The sequence below is a fragment of the Ceratotherium simum genome, chromosome 14, assembly GCF_057802395.1.
Source record: "Ceratotherium simum simum isolate JZ-2026a chromosome 14, ASM5780239v1, whole genome shotgun sequence".
NCBI classification, from domain to species: Eukaryota; Metazoa; Chordata; class Mammalia; order Perissodactyla; family Rhinocerotidae; genus Ceratotherium; species Ceratotherium simum.
The window spans coordinates 64,513,934-64,536,760 of NC_141913.1; the positions used below are offsets into that span (position 1 = coordinate 64,513,934).

At 46.0% G+C, this 22,827-nt stretch overlaps 1 protein-coding gene across 4 annotated transcripts in view; it reads right to left on the reverse strand.

Annotated features, from left to right (window-relative positions):
- SLC66A2 (solute carrier family 66 member 2) overlaps positions 1-22,827 on the reverse strand; it is a 74,123-nt gene that overhangs the window by 3,442 nt on the left and 47,854 nt on the right. For all 4 annotated transcript variants that reach the window (XM_087439383.1, XM_087439382.1, XM_087439384.1 and 1 more), the window contains one exon: positions 20,771-20,987. In XM_087439383.1, coding sequence (XP_087295509.1) covers positions 20,771-20,987 — 217 coding nt within the window. The remainder of the gene's footprint in view (positions 1-20,770; positions 20,988-22,827) is intronic.

Here is a 22,827-nt window from a genome sequence, read left to right on the forward strand (position 1 = left end):
CTGGCTTCCCTTGAAAAAGATCTTTCTTGGAAGATTTTAAAGTATGAATTCAATTTCTTTAATAGATATGATGATCTATTTAATAGATATTCAGGCTATCTATTTCTTCTTGGGTCAGTCCTGGTAGTTTGTGGCTTTCAAGAAACTGTCGTGGTTATGGGCAGAGTCGTTCACAGCATTTCCTTCTAATGTCTGTGGGGTCTACAGAATATCTTCTCTTCCACTCCTGATAGTGGTAATTCGTGTTCTCTTTCTCTTTGTCAGTCTGAATACAGGCTTACCAATTTTAATGATTTTTTTCGAAGAACCAGCTTTGGGTTTAGTTGACTTTTTCTACTTTTTTTTGTTAATGTTGTTTGTCTTGTTTTCAATTTCATTTCTTTCTTCCATCTTTATTATTTCCTTCCTTCTGCTTGCTTTGGGTTTACTTTGCATTTCATTTTCTAGTTTCTTAAGATGAAAACTTAGATTTGAGACCTTTCTTCTTTTCTAACATAAACATTTAATACTATAACTTACCTCTAAGCACAGCTTTAATGATCCCACAAATTTTGATATAGTGTTTTATTTTTGTTCAGTTCAGAATATTTTCTATTCTCTTTGACCCACAGATTATTTAGAAGTGTGTTGTTTAGCTTCCAAGTCTTTGGGGATTTTCAAGATATCTTTCTGTTATTAATTTCTGGCTTAATTATACTACAGTCACAGATGATTTCAGTTCTCTTAAGTTTGTTAAGGTTTTATGACCCAGGGCATGGTTTGTTTTGGTGACTGTTCATGAGCACTTGAGAAGAGCGTGTGTTCTGGGTGGTGGTCTGTGAAGGTTAGTAGGACCCAGTTGGGGGGTGGGGGGTCAGTTTTTCTATATCTTTGTTGATTTTCAGTCTACTTTTTCTATCAATTACTGAGAAGAGCTGAAGTCCCTCAACTCTGCCGGCCATGGATCCTCTTGGTTTCCCTTCATCTGAGAAGGTCTCTATTTCACCTTTATTTCTGAAGGATATTTTTGCTGAATACAGAATTCTGGAGTGACAGTTCTCTTCCTGCTGCACCTGAAAAGTGTGCCCCTTCCTTCTGATCTCCCTGGCTTCTGACCAGAGATCCACGGTAACTTGAGCTTTCTTCCCCAAGTCCTTTCTCTCTGACTGCTTTCCACACTTATTTGACTTTAGTTTCCAGCAGTTTGACTGTGATGTGACACACGTTTGGGATTTGCTGAACTTCTTAAATCTGTAAGTTTATCTTGTATCAAATTTGAGAAGTTTTCAGCCATTATTTCTTTGACTATTTTTTTCTGCTCCACATTCTCTTCTGAACTCAGATGACACAAATGTTAGACTTTTTGGTACTATCCCGAGTCTATTCTTTTGTCCCCTCCCCCCTCGCCAATGTTTTCTCTGTTGTTCAGAGTGGAGAATTTTTATTGATCTATCTTCAAGTTCACTGACTCCTCTGTCATATCCACTCTCCTACTGAACTCATGAAGTGTGTTTTTTATTTAGCTAACTGTATTTTTAAATTTAAGATTTTCTAAAATTTTTCTCTTTTTTATAGCTTCTATTTCTCTGCTGAAATGTTCTGTCCTTCCATTCATTTCAAGAGTGTTTGCTCCTGCTCTTCAGAGCATAGTTATACCAGTGACTTTAAAATCTTTGATAATTCCCATATCTGTGTCACCTTGGTTGATTGTCTTTTGGTTGTCTTTGTTGTCTGTTGGTTGTGTTTTCCCTTGAGAGTTGTTGAGATTTTCCTGACTCTTCACACACTGAGTGATTCTGGTTTACATCCTGGACATTGTCTAATTCTGGGCAGCGCCATCCAGATCTTCCCTACACGGGCAGCACCCAGTGGCCAGTCTTGGACTTGGTTGGTGGTCTGCCGCAAGTTCAGTCCTCAAAGCCTTGGGGATGTAGTTTAGGCCAGTTCCATGCACACATAGCTTGGGGGGAGCCCAGGAGTTCGTATACAGCTTTATGGGATATCTTTCCCAAGACTCACCCTCTCTTCAATCCCCCTGACCCTCTGTTCTCAGGGACCCTCCTTCCCTTGTCCTCTGGTTGCAGAGCCAGGGCTTTAGTCTCCCTGGTGTCCTGTGCACATCCCATGGCTGGATCTGCCTCCAGCAGAGCCCTGTGCTGAGCACACGGAGATGCCCACAGAGCCTTCCTACAAGACGCCTCCCCACTGTCACCTCCCAGTGTCCCTGTCTTGCTCCCCCACTCCCAGACCCTCTGTCACCTCCTTTCTTCCATGCACAAAGCCCAGGCAAAAAAGCAAGAAATGGTCTTTCTGGACTGATCCCAAAGTTACAGTGTCAGACCCCCCAGGAGGAGCATGGATAGCACGCCCTCCACATCTTCTGCTTCTTCCACACTGAAATGAGAGTGAGAGATGAGAGCACAACACCCGCACTGGGACCAGTTATTACAGAAGTTTCCTCTATGGAATGCACTTGCCCTTAACGACCCAGACGCTCAGCTACACTCACTCCACAGTCTGCAGCTGTGTGCACCTCTGCACATACAGGTATTAACAGGACTGCTCAATTTATGGGAGGTCCCAATTGCCAGGGAGAAGACTGATGTTCTAGAAACTGTCAACACAAAGACACACCTGCGTTTATTTCTTTTTAGATCTCCATACGATGTCTGGCTCATAACTCCTTTCCCAAAGTTGGGTTCACACACTGGGTGACACACGTGCAGGCTCTGGGAGAGCCGGGCAGCTCTGCTCCTGCCCAGTGGAGGGTGGGGGCTACTCCAGCCACAGGGCAGACCCAGGCCCCTCAGAGCCCACCTCAGAGGCCACGTGGGAGGGGGCAGGTGGGAGTTTGCTCTTCTATCCGAGTGGGTGGACCCAGAAGCATGTAGAACAGTCACCCTGATGGGAATTCCACAGCCACTGAGCTCACGGCTGCACATACCAACAAAAATAGAACCATGCGCTGGGCTCTCAGCTCCCCTCAGAGCCAAGCGGCTGCAGCCGGGGTCAGATGGCGGGCCAGGCAGCTGCAGAGAGGACAGCCAGGGGCCATAAATGTGACATGCTGTGACCTGAGCCAGGTCTGAACAGGTGCGGCTCTGGACCTGGCTTGCTCAGGCTCTGCTGCAAAGCTTGACAAGGAGAACGGAATGTGATGGTCCCCAGGTGAAAAGCAGCCTGCCCTGCACCATCATACATGCACGCGTCAGGAAAGGCAACATGCATGCTGAGCATTGCCGATGCCGGTCCCCCGCCCTTGAACACCCATGAGGTGGCCGTGTGGCTCCTCTGTTATGGGGGAGGAAACTGAGGCACAGAGAGGTTGACTCGCCCAAGGGCACCCACTAAGTGCCTCACATGGGAAGGGGTGGGGTGGGGACGGCAGAAGCACAGATGGATCCCTGACCCAGGACCTCTGTCACCTGTTCCAGGGCCGCCTGCCTGGTGCCCAGTCAGTGCCCCTCTGGGCCCTGAACGCACAGGTGCACCCTTCACCCTGGCAAGCGGAGATGTGAGGTCATCGCTCAGAGCTGGGCTCTGCCTGACACACAGGAACATTTTTAGCAGCCCAGACGCCTCACCTGGCCTCGGCCCTTCAGTCGGCTATCGCACAGGGACAGGAATCTGACAGCCTCGCCGAGGCCCCACGACCAGGCGCGTGTGTAGAGGGCTCTGGGCAGGGCAGGGGCACAGCAGCCAGTCAAATATTAATCAAGCTGTTCCCGGGGCGCGCAGGAAATGAATACCACCGACACCACTAAGTGCTGTGTTCATCAGGGAATGCCCTCTGCAGGGAGCAGGGACGCGCTGGAGGTGCAAGCTCCGGCCTACCGGGAGTCTCCAGCCTCCCTTGTCCACACCTTCTGGTCACCTGAGAGCCCGTGGTGCCCTGCAGATGTCTGCCCAAGCCCAGGCTTTCACTCTGCATGCTGCCCAGGATGCTCAACAGCTGTGAATTCCTGTTGTTCCCCAACACGGGCTGCTGTGTCATCCTTCACCCTCAACAACTATCAGAGGGAGGGAGGGAGGAAAAGAGGGAGGGAAGGAGAGGGAGGGAAGGGGGGGAGGGAGGAGGAGGAAGGCAGGGAGAGAGGGAGGGAGAGAGGGAGGGAGGGAAGGAGGAAGAAGGGGGAAGGAAGAGGTGAGAAGGGAAGAAGAAGGAGGGAGAGAAGGAGAGAGGGACGGAGGCAGGGAGGGAAGACAGGGAGGGAGGGAGAGGAGGGAGGGAGGCAGGGAGGGAGAGAAGGAGGGAGAGAAGGAGGAGAGGAGAGGAGGGGAGGGAGGGAGGAATGGAGGGAGGAGGGAGGGGAGGGAGGAATGGAGGGAGGGAGGGAGGAATGGAGGGAGGAGGGAGGGGAGGGAGGAATGGAGGGAGGAGGAGGGAGGGAGGAATGGAGGGAGGGGGAGGGAGGGGGAGGGAGGGGGAAGGAGGAAGAGGGAGGGAGGGAGGAGTCCCAGAGGCACACCTATCACTGTGGAACATGCCCGGGGTGTCCTAACTAACACTACGACCCGAATGGCTGGGTCTGGCCTGGTTCTGGGGGTGGGCGTCCCACCCCAAAGAAGGCCCGGCCTCCTTGGGCAGAGGAAATTCAACCAGCCCAGGTTGAGACAGAGCAGGAAGCCCACCCCCAGAGCCCAGAGCACAGACACCTTGCAGAAGCCAGTTTGGGTGGGAGGGGAGACTGTCACCTCCCAGGCCTCAGGCTGCGTTCTCCTGGCTCAGGCTGGTGGTCTGGGAGCTGGATTCCTTTTTCTAGGTCCCTCCACATGCCCGCCTGTGGGTCCATCTATCAGTCCGTCCCCAACTCCAGCTGCTGCCTCTTGTCTGCCCCCCCCCCACTATTTTAATCTGGGCTCCCATTACCTCCACACCTTTCCTCCCTGACTGGGCTGCCAGATCACTATTCCTAAAACACCCCTCGCCTCACCTTTGCCCTGTCCAGCAGTCCAGAAAGCCTCTCCCTGGCCAATGCCCAAGAGATGAGAGACAAACTCCTATGCCTGCACCCACTTCCCCCGGAGCCCACAGCTCAGGCACGTCAACCTCCTTGGCCTACCCAACCCACTCCCCATTTGCACCTCCCAGCCAGGGCCATAGCTCCCCCTCCTTTCCACCCATCTAAAGCTCTCCCAGGGCCCAGCCCCGTGGCAGAGTGATTAAAGGTCCACGTGCTCTGTTTCGGCAGCTGGGTTCAGATCCTGGGCGCAGACGTACTCTATTCACCAGCCATGCTGTGGGGGTGTCCCACATGCAAAAATAGAGGAAGACCGGCACAGATGTTAGCTCAGGGCTAATCTTCCTCAAGCAAAAAAAAAGAGAGGGATTGGCAACGGATCTTAGCTCAGGGCAAGTCTTCCTCAGCAAAAAAAAAAAAAAGGTCTCCCATAATTCAAAATCCACCCAAGACACATCCCAAAGGAGCAGGTGACCTTGGGTGTGACACCAAAAACATAAGCAGTAAAAAAAAAGATACATTGGATTTCATCAAAATTAAAATCTTTTGTGCTGCAAAGGAAAACATCAAGAAAGTGAAAAGACAACCCAAAGAATAGGAGAAAATATTTGCAAATCATACACCCACTAAGGTTCTAGTGTTCAGAATATGTAAAGAACTCTACAACTCAATAATAAAAAGACAAACAACCAAATTTAAAAATGGGCAAAGGATCTGAATAGACCTTTCTCCAAAGAATGTCCAATATCACATAAAAAGATGCTCAACATCATTATCATCAGGAAAACGCAAATCAAATCCACAATGAGATCCCACTAAGGATAGCCTTAATCAAAAGTGAGACGATGACCAGTGTTAGTGAGGGTGTGGAACGGTCAGAACCCCCATCTGCTGCTGGTGGGAACAGAGAATGCGCAGCCACTGTGGGAAACATTCGGCAGGTCCTCAAGCGATTAAACACATGACCCATGTGACCCAGCAACTCCACGCCTAGGCACATCCCAAGAGAAAGGAAAACACAGGCCCACAGACACTTGTACACGAATGTCCACAGCAGTGTTATCCACAACAGCCAAACAGATGCTGAATAACCCAAGCGCCCATCAGCTGAAGAAGGGAGGCACAAAACGTGCCGTGTTCACAGAATGATCCATCAATGAAACTGATACAATGAACACTGGACGAACCTTGGGAACATTATGAAAAGTGAAAGAAGCCCAACACAAAAGGCCATATATTGTATAATTCCATTTATATGACGTGTCCAGAACAGACAAACTCATAGAGACAGAAAGTAGATCAGTAGTTGCCTAGGGCTGTGTGGGGAGGCTGGGAGAACCGGGAGCGATTACAGGCACCTCGCTTTATTGGACTTAGCAGATACTGCGTTTTCTATAAGACCCTACACCAGTAGAAAGAGTATGACTTGCTGAAGGCTCAGATGATGGTTCACATTTTTTAGCAATAAAGTATTTTTTAATTAAGGTATGCACATTGTCTTTTGAGACATAATGCTGTTGTACACTTAATAGACTAAAGATGGTGTAAACATAACTTTTACATGAGCTGGGGAACCAGAAACCTCGTGTGACTCACGTTATGGTGATCTTCCCTTTATCGTAGCACTGGCTTTACTGTGGAGGTCTGGAACCGCACCCGCAGGATCCCCCAGGCAAGCCTGCACTCAAGGGCACGAGATTTCTCTTTGCAGTGATGGAAACGTTCTAAAATTAGACTGTGGTGGTGGCTGTACAACTCCGAGAATGTACTAAAATCCACAGAATTGTACACTTTCAATGAGTGAGTTATATCTCAATCAAGTTATTTTTTAAAGACAGCAGGGCTTTTTCCTCTTTTTAAGGGGGTTTTGTTAAACTCTAATTATTCCAGTTCTCCTCTTATGTTGGGCTGGCCGGCTAGACTGTGTGTGTGTGTGCATGTAGTGTGTACACATGCATGTGTGTGGTGTGTACACATGTGGTTTGTGTGTAGTGTGTGTACGTGTGTATGTAGTGTGTACACGTGCATGTGTGTGGTGCATACACGTGTGGTTTGTGTGTAGTTTGTGCGTGTGTGTAGTGTGTACATGTGTGTACGCCTGTAGTGTGTACATGCGCATGTGTGGTGTGTACATGCATGGTTTGTGTGTAGTGTGTGCACGTGTGGTGTGCGTGTGTGTGTGCTGTAGTGGGTGCATGTGCACGTGTGTGGTGTGTACACGTGCATGTGTGTGGTGCATACACACATTGTGTGTAGTGTGTGCACGTGTGTGTGGTGTGTACGTGTACATGTGTGTGTTGTGTGTACGTGTACATGTGTGTGTTGTGTACACATGAATGCATGTGGTGTATACACGTGTTGTGTGTAGTGTGTGCGTGTGTGTGGTATGTATGTGTGTGGTGTGTACCCATGCATGAGTGTGTGCACACACATACACTCAACCACAGACGCCATGTATGGCATCCTCCACTCGCACAATTACGGGGCCTAGTGTGTGTTGAGAAGGGCATCAAGAAGACATGTGGGGGCTGATGCAAAGGAGGCCCCTGGGAGACGCTGCTCCACTTCCATAGCTGAGACGCCCAGCTGCTTGTCTGGGTTCAAGGCAAGGCCAGAGCTAGACCAGGCGAGATGCCTCCCAGACGCGGCTGTCAAGGCATGAAAACTCCAAGTGTCCCGGCTGGGACTGGCTGCGTGGCCTGGGCGGCCCCGAGCTGCTGCCCCAAGGGGTGGTCCAGCTTCTGCCCACCACTTCCCAGTGGGTGGCCTGCATCTCAGCTTCCCCGCTGCACGACAGCTGTGACGTGTGCCACATAGGCTGGGCGCTCTTCTGAATGTCTGTGCCTCGATGCTCCAGCATTTCCAGAGGCTTCCCCGTAGGTCCCTCCCCACCTGTGGTAACGATTCCCACCGCGGTTCTCACACGTCGGCCTCCTCTCGTCTCTCTCACCCACCCCCGGGCCCCCGCTAATTACCTGTTAGGGAACAGTCTTCAAATCCAGGAAAACATGGAGGAAGGAGGCAGCAGGTATTCTCGCAGAATCCGTCTTTCAGAGCTTGCTGCGTTAATTGGTGAAGTCATTGCAAACGCCTCGTCACTTTTTATTACTGGTTCAGAAGCAACAATCACTGCATATTCTTTTAAAGGGAAATCATTCAAAAATATGTCTGACAGTTGCTCCAAAGCATAAAATGTGTGCGTGTGTACGCACGTGTGTGCATGTGTGCACGAGTGTGTGCATGTATGCGTGTGTACATGTGGGTGTGTACATACATGTGTGTACACTCGCCCTTTAAACAAGTCTGGTGAGGCAGGACTCTCCAGCGGAGCCCTGTGAGAAGGTGGATGAGGCGTTGAGCAAAACAGGAATTCAGAGTCCCCGCCCATCTTGAACATCCTAACGGTAGTCTTTCTGACGCGGAGTTGGGGCCAAGTGTCCCAGAGCAGATCTGAGGTGGCATTTCATCTCCCATGGCGCCGGTCGCCGGCACTAGTTGGTCCTCAGAGAAAAACGTCATGCTTTCATTTTTCAGGCTTCTGTTACTTCCCATCAATCTCCTGCTTTTTCTGCGTCTGTAAATGCTGGCCTGTGTGCACGCATCTTAAATATGTGATTTTACACTGGAGACTATACACCAGGAAGCACACACGCCCCATCAAACTCATTCATCAACCTGCACAGGGACACTCAGATTCTCATTTTCAGGATCACTGAGTCAGATTCACCGACCTGACTGCCAAGCTGTTCTGGGTGCTGGGGATGTGGCACAGAGCAGGAGAAGGAAGGTCACTGCCCTGGGGCAGGAAGATAAAGTGACAACCAAAGAGAGAATGACTTTGGACAGTGGCAGGCCTGGCTTTAGATCAAGAAGGCGGGATGGAGCAGAGACCTGGGTGATCCAGGGGAAGAGTAGCCAGAGTGCTCCAGGCAGAAGAACATGCCAAAGGCCCTGGGGTGTACGTGAGTTACGTGAGCTCAGTTAAGAGAAGCAAATGGCAAAACCGCTGTCTCCTGCCCATAAGAGAAACAGGATTGTTTTGTTTATGCACATTTAAAATTTAATCCATTACTAGATGAAAACCCTTTTCAAGTTTCCTTACACAAGCTTCTTTGAAGATGAATAAATTTTTATAGGAAATAAAACTGTAATCCACTCCCCCTGCACTTACCCTCCCTCCAACACATATTCAGTCTGTGCTCGCCCCTGAGAAAAAGGGACGCTGATCTGTTAAACATACACAGAGCGAGAACAGAGTCACCTTCCCACACTGACTCAGGCACGCTCAACTTCCAGGAGTAGGTAATGGACAGCCTGCTCTGAATGGAAAACCTGTGACCCTCCTCGACCCAGAAAATGGCTCCCTTCACCTCCACGGCCCCGACATCGCCTCCCTTCACCTCCACGACCCTGATGACACCTCCCTTCACCTCCACGACCCTGATGACACCTCCCTTCACCTCCACGGCCCCGACATCGCCTCCCTTCACCTCCACGACCCCAACATCACCTCCCTTCACCTCCACGACCCCGACATCGCCTCCCTTCACCTCCATGACCCCGATGACACCTCCCATCACCTCCACAACCCTGACATCACCTCCCTTCACCTCCAGGACCCCGACATCACCTCCCTTCACCTCCACGACCCTGACACCTCCCTTCACCTCCTCGACCCCGACATCGCCTCCCTTCACCTCCGTGACCCCGATGACACCTCCCTTCACCTCCACGATCCCGACATCGCCTCCTTTCACCTCCACGACCCTGATGACACCTCCCTTCACCTACACGACCCCGACATCGCCTCCCTTCACCTCCACGACCCTGATGACACCTCCCTTCACCTCCACGACCCCGACATCGCCTCCCTTCACCTCCACGACCCCAACATCGCCTCCCTTCACCTCCACGACCCCGACATCACCTCCCTTCACCTCCACGACCCTGACATCACCTCCCTTCACCTCCATGACCCCGATGACACCTCCCTTCACCTCCACGACCTCAATATCGGCCCCCTTCACCTCAGGCAGCTGCAGGGCAGGATGGCATCCCCAGGCCCCATGCATGCAGATGGCACGACCACAGGGCACAGGCCCAGGTGACCTCCACCAGCCTGGCCCTGCAGACTCGCCCACGTAAGCCATGGCTGAGTCTCCATGTAAAGATTCTCTACCTGGTATCCCATGGCTCATTAACATGACGGCACCTCTGAGAACGCAGCTAACCTAATTACATCTCCACCCAGACCCGGTTCTCTGTGATGGCAGGGACCTCACACTAAGTTAGTCTTCCTGCACTCGGAGCTGACTGAATTAGCGACACATCCATGACAGAGATGGGCTTCCCCTCCATTGGCACGGGACCCTGCTCTTGACATGATGATCTGTGTGGGTTCTCAGTCCTCGCATGGGCTCAGGGCCTCCCCCCAAATACACGCCGGGCCTTCTAGCCAAACTTTCTCACAGTTTCAACTGGAATCTCCTTCTTCACCTCAGTCTTCTCCAGAGGACAACTCCCTCCTTTTGCTTTCTGCCTTCTCGCACCCAGACCCACCAAGAAGATGGTGGAGGAGCCACTGGGGGGAGAGGGCCTGGGGTCACCGAGGGCTGATGACTGCGCACATCCTTTATACCCTAACATCAAGATTCCAGTTGATGTGTGCCATTCCTCTTCTCAAAGTCAAATACTCCAAATGCCATATTCTCTGTCAATCACATGATCATCTTCTGAGACAAGAATCTGAACGTCAAGTGGGAAATGGACGTGTGGCCTCGCCCACAGCTGCACTCCGCAGAGCAACACAGACCTCCAGCGGTCTGGACAGCGGTCTCTCTCCAGCACTCCTTTGCAAGATGAGTTACTACAGCTCTGCCAGGAACCCATTACCCCAGAGGGCCTCTTCTGCATGTTTTGCCATTATACACAAATTCTCCAAAATTAGGACAATCATCTAGGTGCCTAAACTGGTTGATTTTCCACATTCATAAATGTTTCCCCAGGTATTCTCCTATTTTCCAAAGGTGGCTTAGAGAGTCAACTATTTCATTCCTTCACATGTTCATTCAATAAATATTTACTGAACTGCTGAAATTTTCCAAACACTTCATCAGATGCTGGGGGAGAAATGTATGGGATACAGACCCTGCCTTCAAGGCCTTTGGTCACGTAGGTGAGACCCCAAATTAAAACATCAGTGCATCTGGGCTTCGTATCACTGTCAGAGGGCAAGGATGCTCTGGAGGTGTGTGAAGGCAGTGGTCAAACAGTTAATAACAGGAAGATTAAAAGACCAGCCTAAAAGACAGCTGCAGATATGTTTCCTGTACCAAAGAGAAGAGCATTGCACAGAAAAGCAAAGGTCAGTTAAAACCAGGTGAGACATGAAGTTTGGCTTCCCAGAAGATGAACTCATCTCCCTATTCCTCCTACAAAGTACAACGGATGTGCCTGGACGTTACGTATAAACACACACAAGAAGACTCTCAAAGGTGGAGAGAAGGCGGCGGCCTGGCTGGGGACCTCTGCACTTAGGGACAACACAGTGGCCAACCCTTGTGGAAAACCCTGGGTTTTCTTTTTGCCTCATGAACCCCAGACTTGGAGCTGAAGAAGCTGGCAACCTGGAATGCCAGCAGACGCAGACCAAAAGCCCCCAAGAACAGGCTGCTCTTCCCATCCAAGAGAGCAAGAAGGGGGCTGCCTGGCAAAATAGGCAACTTTCAGACAACTGCTCTACTCTAGACAAACAACACACAAAAAAACTACAGCTCCACCACCACCCATGACAGCAAAGAGTGGGAATCCTAGGCTTCCACTGCTGCCATGCACTCAAGACCCTCTGCCAGGAAGTGTCAGAGAAAGCCCACAAAAACAGAAGGTTTAAATAAGACCCAGAGTCTTATAACATGGAAATGTCTAGGTTCCAAAGGAAAATCACTCATCATACCAAGAACCAGGAAGATCCCAAACAGAATAAAAAAAGACAATCTTTAGATGCCAAAACTGAGATGGCAGAAATGTTAGAAAAACCAAAGATTTTAAAGCAGCCACTGTAAAATTGCTTCAATGAGCAATTATGAAAACGCTTGAAACAAATAAAAAAATAGAACACCTCAGCACAGAGAAAGTTTCACCAAAGAAATAAAAGATATAAAGAAGAACCAACGAAAATTTAATGTATTCAAAAATACAATAACCAACAGGAAAAAGTCAGTGAACGGGCTCAAGAACAGAATGGATGGGACAGAGGAAAGAATCAGTGAACTGGAAGACAGAACAACAGAAATCAGCCAGTCTGAACAAGGAGAACAGAGGGAGGAAAGCAGCGCTTCGAGGACGTGTGTTTGATCATAACAAACGATCTAATGTTCGTATCATCAGTCAGAGAAGAAGAGGGGAAAAGGGCAGGACCGAAAAAGTATTCAAAGAAATACTGGCTGAAAAATTCCCCCAAATTAGCAAGAAACATAACCCTAGAGATTCAAGAAGCTGAATGAATTCCAAACAGGATAAATCCACACCAAGACACAGATCACAATCAAAATTCTAAAGACTAAAGACAAAGAAAAAATCTCAAAAGCAGCTAGAGAGGAATAACACCTTACTTATAGGGGAAAAACAATTAAAATGACAGTGGGTTTCTCATCAGAAACCATGGAGGTCAGAAGGAAGTGGCACAACATTTTTCAAGTGCTAAAAAAGAACTGTCAACCCAGAATCCTGTGTCCAGAGAAAGTATCCTTAAGGGATGAAAGGGATATCAAGACATTCTCAGATGAAGGAAAAGTAAGAGAATCTGCCACCACCAGATACGCCCTGAAAGACTGGTTACAGAGGCTTCTCTAAACAGAAAGAAAACAATAAAAGAAGGAATCCTGGAACAGCAAGAATGAAGAAGGAACATGATAAGCAAAACTAAGGGTCAATACAATAGATATTCCTGTTCATTTTCAGTTTTCTGCATTATGTTGATTGAAGCAAAAATTATAACACTGTCTAATACGGTTCAAAATATGAGTAGAGGAAATATTTAAGAAAATTACATTATAAATGGAGGAGGGTAAAGGGAAATAAATGGAGGTAAAGTTTCTATGCTTCACTCAAACTGGTACAATAGTGACACAAGTAGACTGTGATAAGTTATGTATATTAATACAATACTTAGACAAATCACTAAAAAATCTATACAAAGAGATACACACTCAAAAACACTAAACAAAAATGAATTCTAAAAAAAGTTCAAGTACCCCATAGAAAGTCAGAAAAAGAAAACAGAGAAACAAGAAACAGTATAGAAAACAAAAAATAATATAGCAGATTTAGGCCCTAACATATCAATAATTATAATCAATGCAAACGGTATAAAGATGTCAATTAAAAGACCAAGATTGGTAAAGTGAATTAAAAAAACATGACCCAACTATATGCTGTCTACAAGAAACTCACTTCTAGTATAACAATATAGGCAGGTTGAAAGTAAAAGAATGGAAAAAGATATATTATGCAAACATTAATCAAAGAAAGAAGCAGTGGCTATATTATTATTAGATAAAGCATATTTCAGACCAAAGAAAATTACTAGAGACAGAGAGAGACGAATATAACGATAAAAGGGTCAACCCACCAAGAAGACATAGTCATTCTAAATGTGTATTCACCAAATAGCCAAGCTGCCAAATATGGGAACCAAAAACTACCAGAACTAAAACTAGAAATAGAGAAATTCACAATTATAGTTGGAGACTTCAACATCCCTCTCTCAAAAACTGATAGAAAAACTAGCCAGAAAGTCAGCAATACAGAAGAACTCAACAACACCATTCAACCCAAAGGAACTAATCTTAGAACCCAAAGTTCTCTAATCTTAGAGAACATTCCACGCAACAACAGCATAATACACATTCTTTTCAAGTGCCCACAGCACACATACCAAGACAGAAGATATTCTGAGCCACAAGACAAACTTCAACAAACTTAAGAGAATTGTAGTCATACAGAGTGTGTTCTCTAACCATAATGGAACACAATTAGAAATAAATAATGGAAAAACAAAAGGAACATCTCTAAACACATGGAAACTATACAACACATTTCTAAATAATCTATAGGTCAAAGAGAAAGTCTTAAAGGAAATAGACATTCATAGTTACGAACAAAAATGAAAATAAAACATCAAAATTTGTGTACAGCTAAAGCAGTGTTGAGAGGGTATTTATAGTACTAAATGCTTACATTAGAAAAAAGAAAATGTCTTATATCAACAACTTATATAAAGATAAGAGCAAACAGTGAGATTTAAAACAGAAAAATCAACAAAACAAAGAGCTGATTCTTTGAAAAGATCAATAAAATTGAAAAACTTCTAGCAAGAGAGAATACACAAATTACCAGGAACGGAACAGAGGATATCAATACAGACCCTGCGAACATCAAAAAGACAAGAGGGGAATACGATGGCTAACTCTACACTCTTGAATTTGACAAGACAGATTAAATGTACCAATTCCTCAAAAATCCCAAACTACCACAGCTCACTCGATATGAAATATATAATTTGAATAACTCTGTAACTATTAAGGAAATTGAATCCATAATTTAAAACCTCCCAAAAAAAGAAATATTCAGGCCTAGACAGATCATCAGAGAATTCTAGTAAACGCTTAAAAAAGAGTTAACACCAATTCTGCACTATCTCTTCCAGAAAATAGAAGGAAGACTTCCCAATTAATTTTATGAATCTAGTATTACCTTAATACCAAAGCCAAAGAAATAAAAAAAAAAAACAAAAACTACAGACCAATATCCCTCATGAATACAGACACAAAAATTCTTAAAATAATTAGCAAGGAAAATTCAGCTATATATATATATATATATACACACACACACACACACACACACACACACACATACATAGACATATATACAAATGTATACACTGTGGCTAAGTGAGGTTTATTCCAGGGATGCAAGACTGGTCCAATATTTGAAAGTCATCAATGTAATCACCATTGGCTAAAGAACAAAAACCACATGATCATATCAATCAATACAGAAAAAGCATTTGACAAAATTCAACACTCATTCAACATAAAAACTTTCAGAAAAACTGGAATAGAGAACTTTCTACACCTAACATTATACCTAATGGTGAAACACTGAATGCTTTCTCCTTAAGATCGGGAACAAGCAGAGTCTGCTATCACTGCTCTTATTCAACATAGTGCTGGAAGTTCTAGTTAGTGCAACAAGGCAAGAAAAAGAAATAAAAGGTATACAGATCAGAAAAGAAGATATAAAATTGTCCCTATTTATACATGATTGTTTACATAGAAAATTCAAAGGATCTACAAAAAACTCCTAAAACTAATGAGTTCAGCAAGGTGGCTGGATAAAGGTAAACATACAAAATTAATTGTATTTCTATATACTAGCAATGACATATGGAAAATGAAATTAAAAATGAAATACCAATTGCCATCACTCATAAGCAAATGAAATAATTTGGTGTAAATTTAATAAAACACGTACTAGACTTGTATCCTGAAAACTGGGAAAGGCTGATGAAAGAAGCAAGGAAGATCTAAATAGAGAGATACCCCATATTAATGGGTTGGAACACTTAACATAGTAAAGATGTTGCTTCTCCTTAAACTGATATACATGTTTAATACAATTTCTATCAAAATCTCAGCAAAATTTTTGGCAGGTATAGATTATCCTAAAATGTATAAGAAAAGGCAAAGGAATTAGAATAACAAAAACAATTTTAAAAAAGAAGAAGACAATGGGAGGAATCAGTTTACCCAATTTCAAGATTCATTATATACCTGCAGAACTAAAGACTGTAGGGTATTGGCAGAGGGAGAGACACCCAGGTCAATGAAATAGAAGAGAACTCAGAAAGAGATCCACACAAATATGCCCAACTGATTTTTTACAAAGGGCCAGGGTGGGAGGTGGGGGTGGGGAGAACATCAACCTAAGTCTCATGTCTTGTAAAATAATTAACTCAAATGGATCACAGATTTAAATGTAAAATGCAAACAATAAAACTTTTAGAAAAATACGTAGGAGAAAATGTTCAGGATCTAGGGCTAGGCCATGGGTGCTTAGACTTGACACCAAAATCATGATTCATAAAAGGTAAAACTGAGAAACTGGAGTTCATCAGAATTAAAAGCATTTGCTCCATAAAAAATCCTGTTAAGAATATGAAAAGACAATCTACAGACTAGGAGAAAGTATTGGCAAACCACATATCCAATAAAGAACTAGTATCTAGAAATATATATATATATATTTTAATGTTCTCAAAAATCAACAGAAAAAAAAATCCAATTAGAAAATGGGCAGAAGACATGAAGAGACATTTCACCAAAAAGGATATATAGATAGCAAATAAGCAAATAAAAAATGCTCAACATAATTATCCATTAGGAAAATGAAAATTAAAACCATAATGAGATATCATTCCACTCCTATCAGTGGCTAATGTGAAAAACAGAGGCATCAAATGCTGGCAAGCATGTGGAGAAACTGCTGGTGGGAATGTAAAATGGTACGGCCACCCTGGAAAACAGGTTGGCAATTTCTGTAAAAACTAAATATGAAACTACCACACAATCCAGCAATTGCATTCTGGGCATTTATCCAAGAGAAATAGAAATTTATGTTAATGCAAAAACCTGTACATGAATGTTTATAGAAACATTATTTGTAACAGCTGGAAACTGGAAATAACCCAGATGTCCTTCAACAGGTCAATGGTTAAACAAACTGTGGCACATCCCTACCATGAGACATCACTGGGAATAAACTGTTGATACAGCAACTGATGAATCTCCAGAGAATTATGCTGAGTGGAAAAAGCCAATCTTAAAAGACTGTATATTGTGTGATCTCATTTATACAACATTCTTGAAATGACAAAATTATAAAGATGGAGAACAGATCATTGGTTGCCAGGGCTTAGGTCTGGGGGTAGGGCTGGGACAGATGGAGATGGGTGTGGCTATAAAAGGGTGTCAGGAGGCTCTGGGGGTGATGGATGCCCTGTGTCTGGACTGTCTCAGTGTCAGCATCCTGGTTGTGAGACTGGGCTGCAGATCTGCAAGATGTTACAATTGGCAAATTGGGTAAAGGGTACATGGGATCTCCCTGTATTATTTCCTTCTTTCCTTTTCTTTTGGTAGGGTTTTTTTTTTTTTTTTTTTTTGTGAGGAAGATCAACCCTGAGCTAACATCTATGCCAATCCTCCTCTTTTTGCTGAGGAAGACTGGCCCTGAGCTAACATCTATTACCAATCCTCCTCCTTTTTTTCCCCTTTTTCTCCCCGAGGCCCCAGTAGATAGTTGTATGTCATAGCTGCACATCCTTCTAGTTGCTGTATGTGGGACACAGCCTCAGCATGGCCGGAGAAGCTGTGCGTAGGTGCGCACCCGGGATCCAAACCCAGGCCGCCAGCAGCGGAGCGTGCGCACTTAACTGCTAAGCCACAGGGCCAGCCTTGGTAGGTTACTTTTTATTTTATTTTTTACTGAGGCAAAATACATAACATAAAATTTACCATCTTAACCATTTTTGGCATACAGTTCACTGGTACTAAATACATTCACTTTGCTGTGCAATTATCACCATCATCCATTCCCATAAATCTTTTCACCCTGTAAAACTGAAACTCTGTCCCCATTAAACATTAACTCCCCATTCTCCCTTCCCCCAGCCCCTGGCACCCACCATCTACTTTCTGTCTCTATGATTTTGATTACTCTAAGTACCTCATATAAATGGAATCATACAGTATTTGTCTTTTGTGACTGGCTTATTTCACTTAGCACAATGTCCTCAAGGTTCACCCACGTTGTAGCATATTGCAGAATTTCCTTCCTTTTTAGGCTGAGTAATAATCCATTGTATGTATATCACATTTTGCTTATCCATTCATCCATCAATGGACAGTTGAGCTGCTTCCACATCTGAGATGTGAATAATGCTGCTATGAACATGGGTGTACAAATATCTCAAGACTCTGCTTTCAATTCTTCTGTGTATACCAAAGAAGTGGAATTGCTGGATCATATGGTAATTCTATTTTTAATTTTTTGAGGAAATGCCATACTGTTTTCTACAATGGCTGTACCATTTTGTATTCCCACCAACAGTGATAAGGGTTCCAAATTTCTCCACATTCTCGCCAACACTTGCTCTTTTTTGTTTTGTTGACAGTAGCCATCCTAATGGGTGAGGTGTGTGAGGTGACATCTCATTGTAGTTTGATTTGCATTTCCATAATAATTAGTGATGTTGAGTGTCTTTTCTTGTGCTTATTGGCCATTTATAATCTTCTTTCGAAGACTGTTTAGAATATTCTTTGGAAAAATGTTTATTCAAGTCTTTTGTCCATTAATTGGGTTGTTTGTTTTTTTGTTGTTGAGTTTTAGAAGTTGTCTATATATTCTCGATATTAATCTTTTATCAGATACATGATTTACAAATAGTTTCTCTCATTCTGTGGGTTGCCTTTTTACTCTATGGATAGTGTCTTTTTTTTTTTTTTGGTGAGGAAGATTAGCCCTGAGCTAACATCTGTAGCCAATCCTCCTCTTTGTGCTGAGGAAGATTGGCCCTGGGCTAACATTCATGCCCATCCTTCTCTACTTTATATGTGGGACGCCGCCACAGCGTGGCTTGACAAGCAGTGCGTAGGTCCGTGCCCAGGATCTGAACCTGCAAACCCCAGGCCACTGAAGCAGAGCGTGAGCACTTAACCACGATGCCACTGGACCAGCTGTAGATAGTGTCTTTTAATGCACAAAATTTTTTGATTTTATCAAGTCCAATTTGTCTATTTTTTCTTTTGTTACCTGTGCCTTTGGTATCATACCAAAGAAATCACTGCCAACTCCAATGTCATGAAGCTTTTGTCCTACATTTTCTTCTAAGAGTTTTACTGTTTTAGGTCTTACATTTGGGTCCTTGATCCATTTTGAGTTAATTTCTATAATCGGTGTTAGGTAAGCTTCTAATTTCATTCCTTTGCAAGTGGAGATCCAGTTTCCCCACCACCATTTGTCGAAAAGACTAACCTTTCACCATTGAATGGTCTTGGCTCCCTTGTCGAAAATCATTTGACTATATATGTGAGTGTTTATTTCTGGGCTCTCCATTTTATTCCCACCGGTCTACATGTCTCTCTATGCCAATAACACATTGTCTTTGATTACTGTAGCTTTGTAGTAATTTTTGAATCTCAAAGTGTGAGTCCTCCAGTTTTGTTCTTTTTTGAGATTGTTTTAGCTATTTGGGGTCCCTTGAGATACCATATGAATTTTAGAATGGGTTTTTCTATTTCTGTGAAAATGTCATTGGGATTTTGATAGGGATTGCATTGAATCTGAGATCGCTTTGGTAGTACTGACGTTTTAACAAGATTGTCTTCCAATCCTTGAACACGGGATGTGTTTCCATTTATTTATGTCTTCTTTAATTTCTTTCAGCAATGTTTTGTAGTTTTCATTGTACAAGTTCTTCACCTCCTTGGTTAAGTTAATTCCTAAGTATTTTATACTTTTTTGGTGTTATTATAAATGGAATTATTTTTCTAATTTCCTGAGGTCAGGGCAGCCCCATAAGGGAGTGTCCTGAGACCGGCTCTTGGTGGTGTTGAAGGGAGGAAGCTGTTGTGTCATTTCCTACATTAAGACACTTGAACCTTCAGCCTTCTGGAGACACTGGTGGATCTCATCCTCCCATCCCTGGATCGTGGCCTCCTGCCACTTGTACAGGTAGCCTCCTCTCTGGCCTATCTCTGACCAATGGTTGGCCCTGTCCCATCATAAAAGCTTGGACGTGGAAAGTCAAGACAGTGTTGGATTCATATTCCCAGGGAGTCCCCTGCATGACAGGATACAAGAGCCGCGTGCAGACACATCACAGGATTTAACTGGTAAACGGTGACAGCTCAGGTGCAGCCAAGCACACACGTACACAGGTATGGGCAGACGGGCTCAGAAGCAGCAGATGTGGGAGCAACGTGAGCCTGGTGTGAGCATGCTGTGGCCACAAAGCAGGTGGTCAGCCTCAGTGAGTCAGTGGGTGCCAAGGGCCCATGGGGAGGGGATACTACTCCCCAGCCACTGGACCGGCCTCCATGACACATGGCTCCCACCACCAACGACAGCGCATCTCATGACGCACGGCCCCCACCACCAACAAGAGCGCATCTCATGACGCACCGCCCCCACGGCCCCCACCACCAACATGAGCGCATCTCATGATGCACGGCCCCCACCACCAACGAGAGCACATCTCATGACACATGGCCCCCATCACTGAGAGCACATCTCATGACGCACGGCCCCCACCACCAATGAGAGCACATCTCATGACACACGGCCCCCATCACTGAGAGCACATCTCGTTAACACAGCCCCACCAACGTAAGCCAGGGCTGCCTCTGCACACTTCTGCACTCTGTGGGCAGAGCCTACTCCCCTCACCCCCACTCTTCTATGCTCGGCACCTCCCTCCACTCCAACGCTTCAGGCTCAACAGCCTGAAGGAGCAGCTCTCAGATCCTGTGACCAGTTATCTGCTTCACAAGAAGATCTCAGCTTCCCATCACCCGTGGCGCACTAACATAATGGTCATGCATCAAGAGGTCAATGGACCAATGTGTTTAAATCTAAACTGCTCTTTAACTGGCAGTTTTACAAATATAATTGAAAATAAAGCAACTATGTTTGTACACGTTTGATTTTTACCAGATGAGTGGGCACCCTGGTGCCAACAGGCACAGCAAGAGCATTGTGTGCCCACCTACCTCATGCCCTCTGTGGACTGGTGGCGGTGGTTGCGGTAGAGCTGCGGCACGCCCAGCATGGCCTCTGTCAGCACAGCCAGGAAGCCCAGGGTCTCCACAAACAGGGCCGAGTCGATGGACAGGTATGTGATGTAGCCCGCCACACCTGTGAAGGCCAGGACACACTGCACATAGTCTGCAAAGCTGCTCCAGTGCCAGAAGTGGTGAGGGTCGAAGTCTAGGGCAAAAAGAGAGAGATGTGAGCTAGGCTTGCAGGTCCGGCTCAGTGTGAGGAGAGGGACGCGAACCACGTGAGGGGGTCGAGGTCAGCGTGAGGACAGGGACGCGAACCGCGTGAGGGGGTCGAGGTCAGCGTGAGGACAGGGACGAGAACCGCGTGAGGGGGTCGAGGTCAGCGTGAGGAGAGGGACGCGAACCGCGTGAGGGGGTCGAGGTCAGCGTGAGGACAGGGACGAGAACCGCGTGAGGGGGTCGAGGTCAGCGTGAGGAGAGGGACGAGAACCGCGTGAGGTGGTCGAGGTCAGCGTGAGGACAGGGACGAGAACCGCGTGAGGAGGTCGAGGTCAGCGTGAGGAGAGGGACGTGAACCGCGTGAGGGGGTCGAGGTCAGCGTGAGGAAGACGGATGTGAGCCATGGGGCTCCAACTGCTCTCCACCAAGGCACTTCTGAGGGAGACTTAACACAGATATTAACTCAGCAGATATTAACTCATACAAGATGCTAGAACCCTTAAATTCCTCCTAGAATAGTACTGATAGCATAGTGCAGGATTATACCAGTGCCTGTGGGATCTCTTTCCGGGGTTAGAACCCCCATGCCCCCTCCACAACTCTGGATTAGTTAACCATGCATCTCCATTTCTTCAGATGTAAACAAGGAATAGAGTACCTACCTCCTGGGCTTGTTTTAATGGTTAAATGAGTTAATCTTATGAATCTTAGAAAGTACTCAGTCCACAATAAGGGCCCAATAAAGGTATATAATTATTATCACCACACACTGAGTTGACAGAATATTATCATTTGCTCGATAGATGTGTCCTGCAGAAAACAAATTCATAAGCACTCACACAAATTAGCAAATTACGTGAAGTTCACAGGCTTTGGCAGATGAACATGGGAGGAGGTGGGGACAGAGGAGACTGAAGGAAGGTCAGGGAAATGGGGACAAACACAGAGGGAGCACGGGAGGGGCATGATGTGCCCGAGCCCAACTGGCACTTAGACCAGCAGGGTCCAGAGCCAGGGCACCCACCAGGAAAAGGCCGAGCAGGGCTGCAGGTGTAGGTGAGGATGCCAGGTGTCAGGGCTGGCTGTCTGCGGGTCTGGGAAGTGCCGTGAGGGGGGTGTCCAAGCATACACATATGCCCTGTCCTCCTAGCTCCCCAGACCTGGGTCTCCCCTACCACTCCACTCCCTCACCCCACATTAGAACACCACCGGGCCTCTAAGCTAGAAAGGTGGGTGTGGGTGGGAGGGCTGGAGATGGATGGACATGGTCCGCAGGCTGAGGTCACACCAGAGGGGGCATCACCTTTCCAGAGCAGGGAGGGGTGTAAGCCAGGTATACTTCATGAAGAAGCTCCAGCGGCAGCAGGGGGCTGGAGTGTGCTGGGGGCAGCTGGGACACAGAGCTGGGGGCAAACGCAGAGGTATTCCAGACAGAGGGCACCAGAGGATGCAGCAAAGGGAGGACTCTCAGACCTGCTGCAGTTCCCACCCTCTGTGCCAGAGGAGTGGAGAGAACGTGCTCAGAGCTGAGAACTCAGACCAGGACAGGGATGGGCTCTGCACAGGTGAGCTGAGGACACCAGGAGAGGGTCCAGGGACTTTAAAAACCTGAGTCTGAGTTCAGTCTGTTGGAAGCCTTTCTATTTTAGGTTCTCAATGAGCAAGTCAATTGGCAAACGACTAACAGAAAATTCTTATTAAAAAGTTTCTGAGAAGAGACTAAGGTTGGACCTTTACCTGACTATATACAAAAATTAACTCAAGATGGATCAAAGATCTAAACATAAGAGATACAACTATAAAACTCTTAGAAGAAAATACAGGGG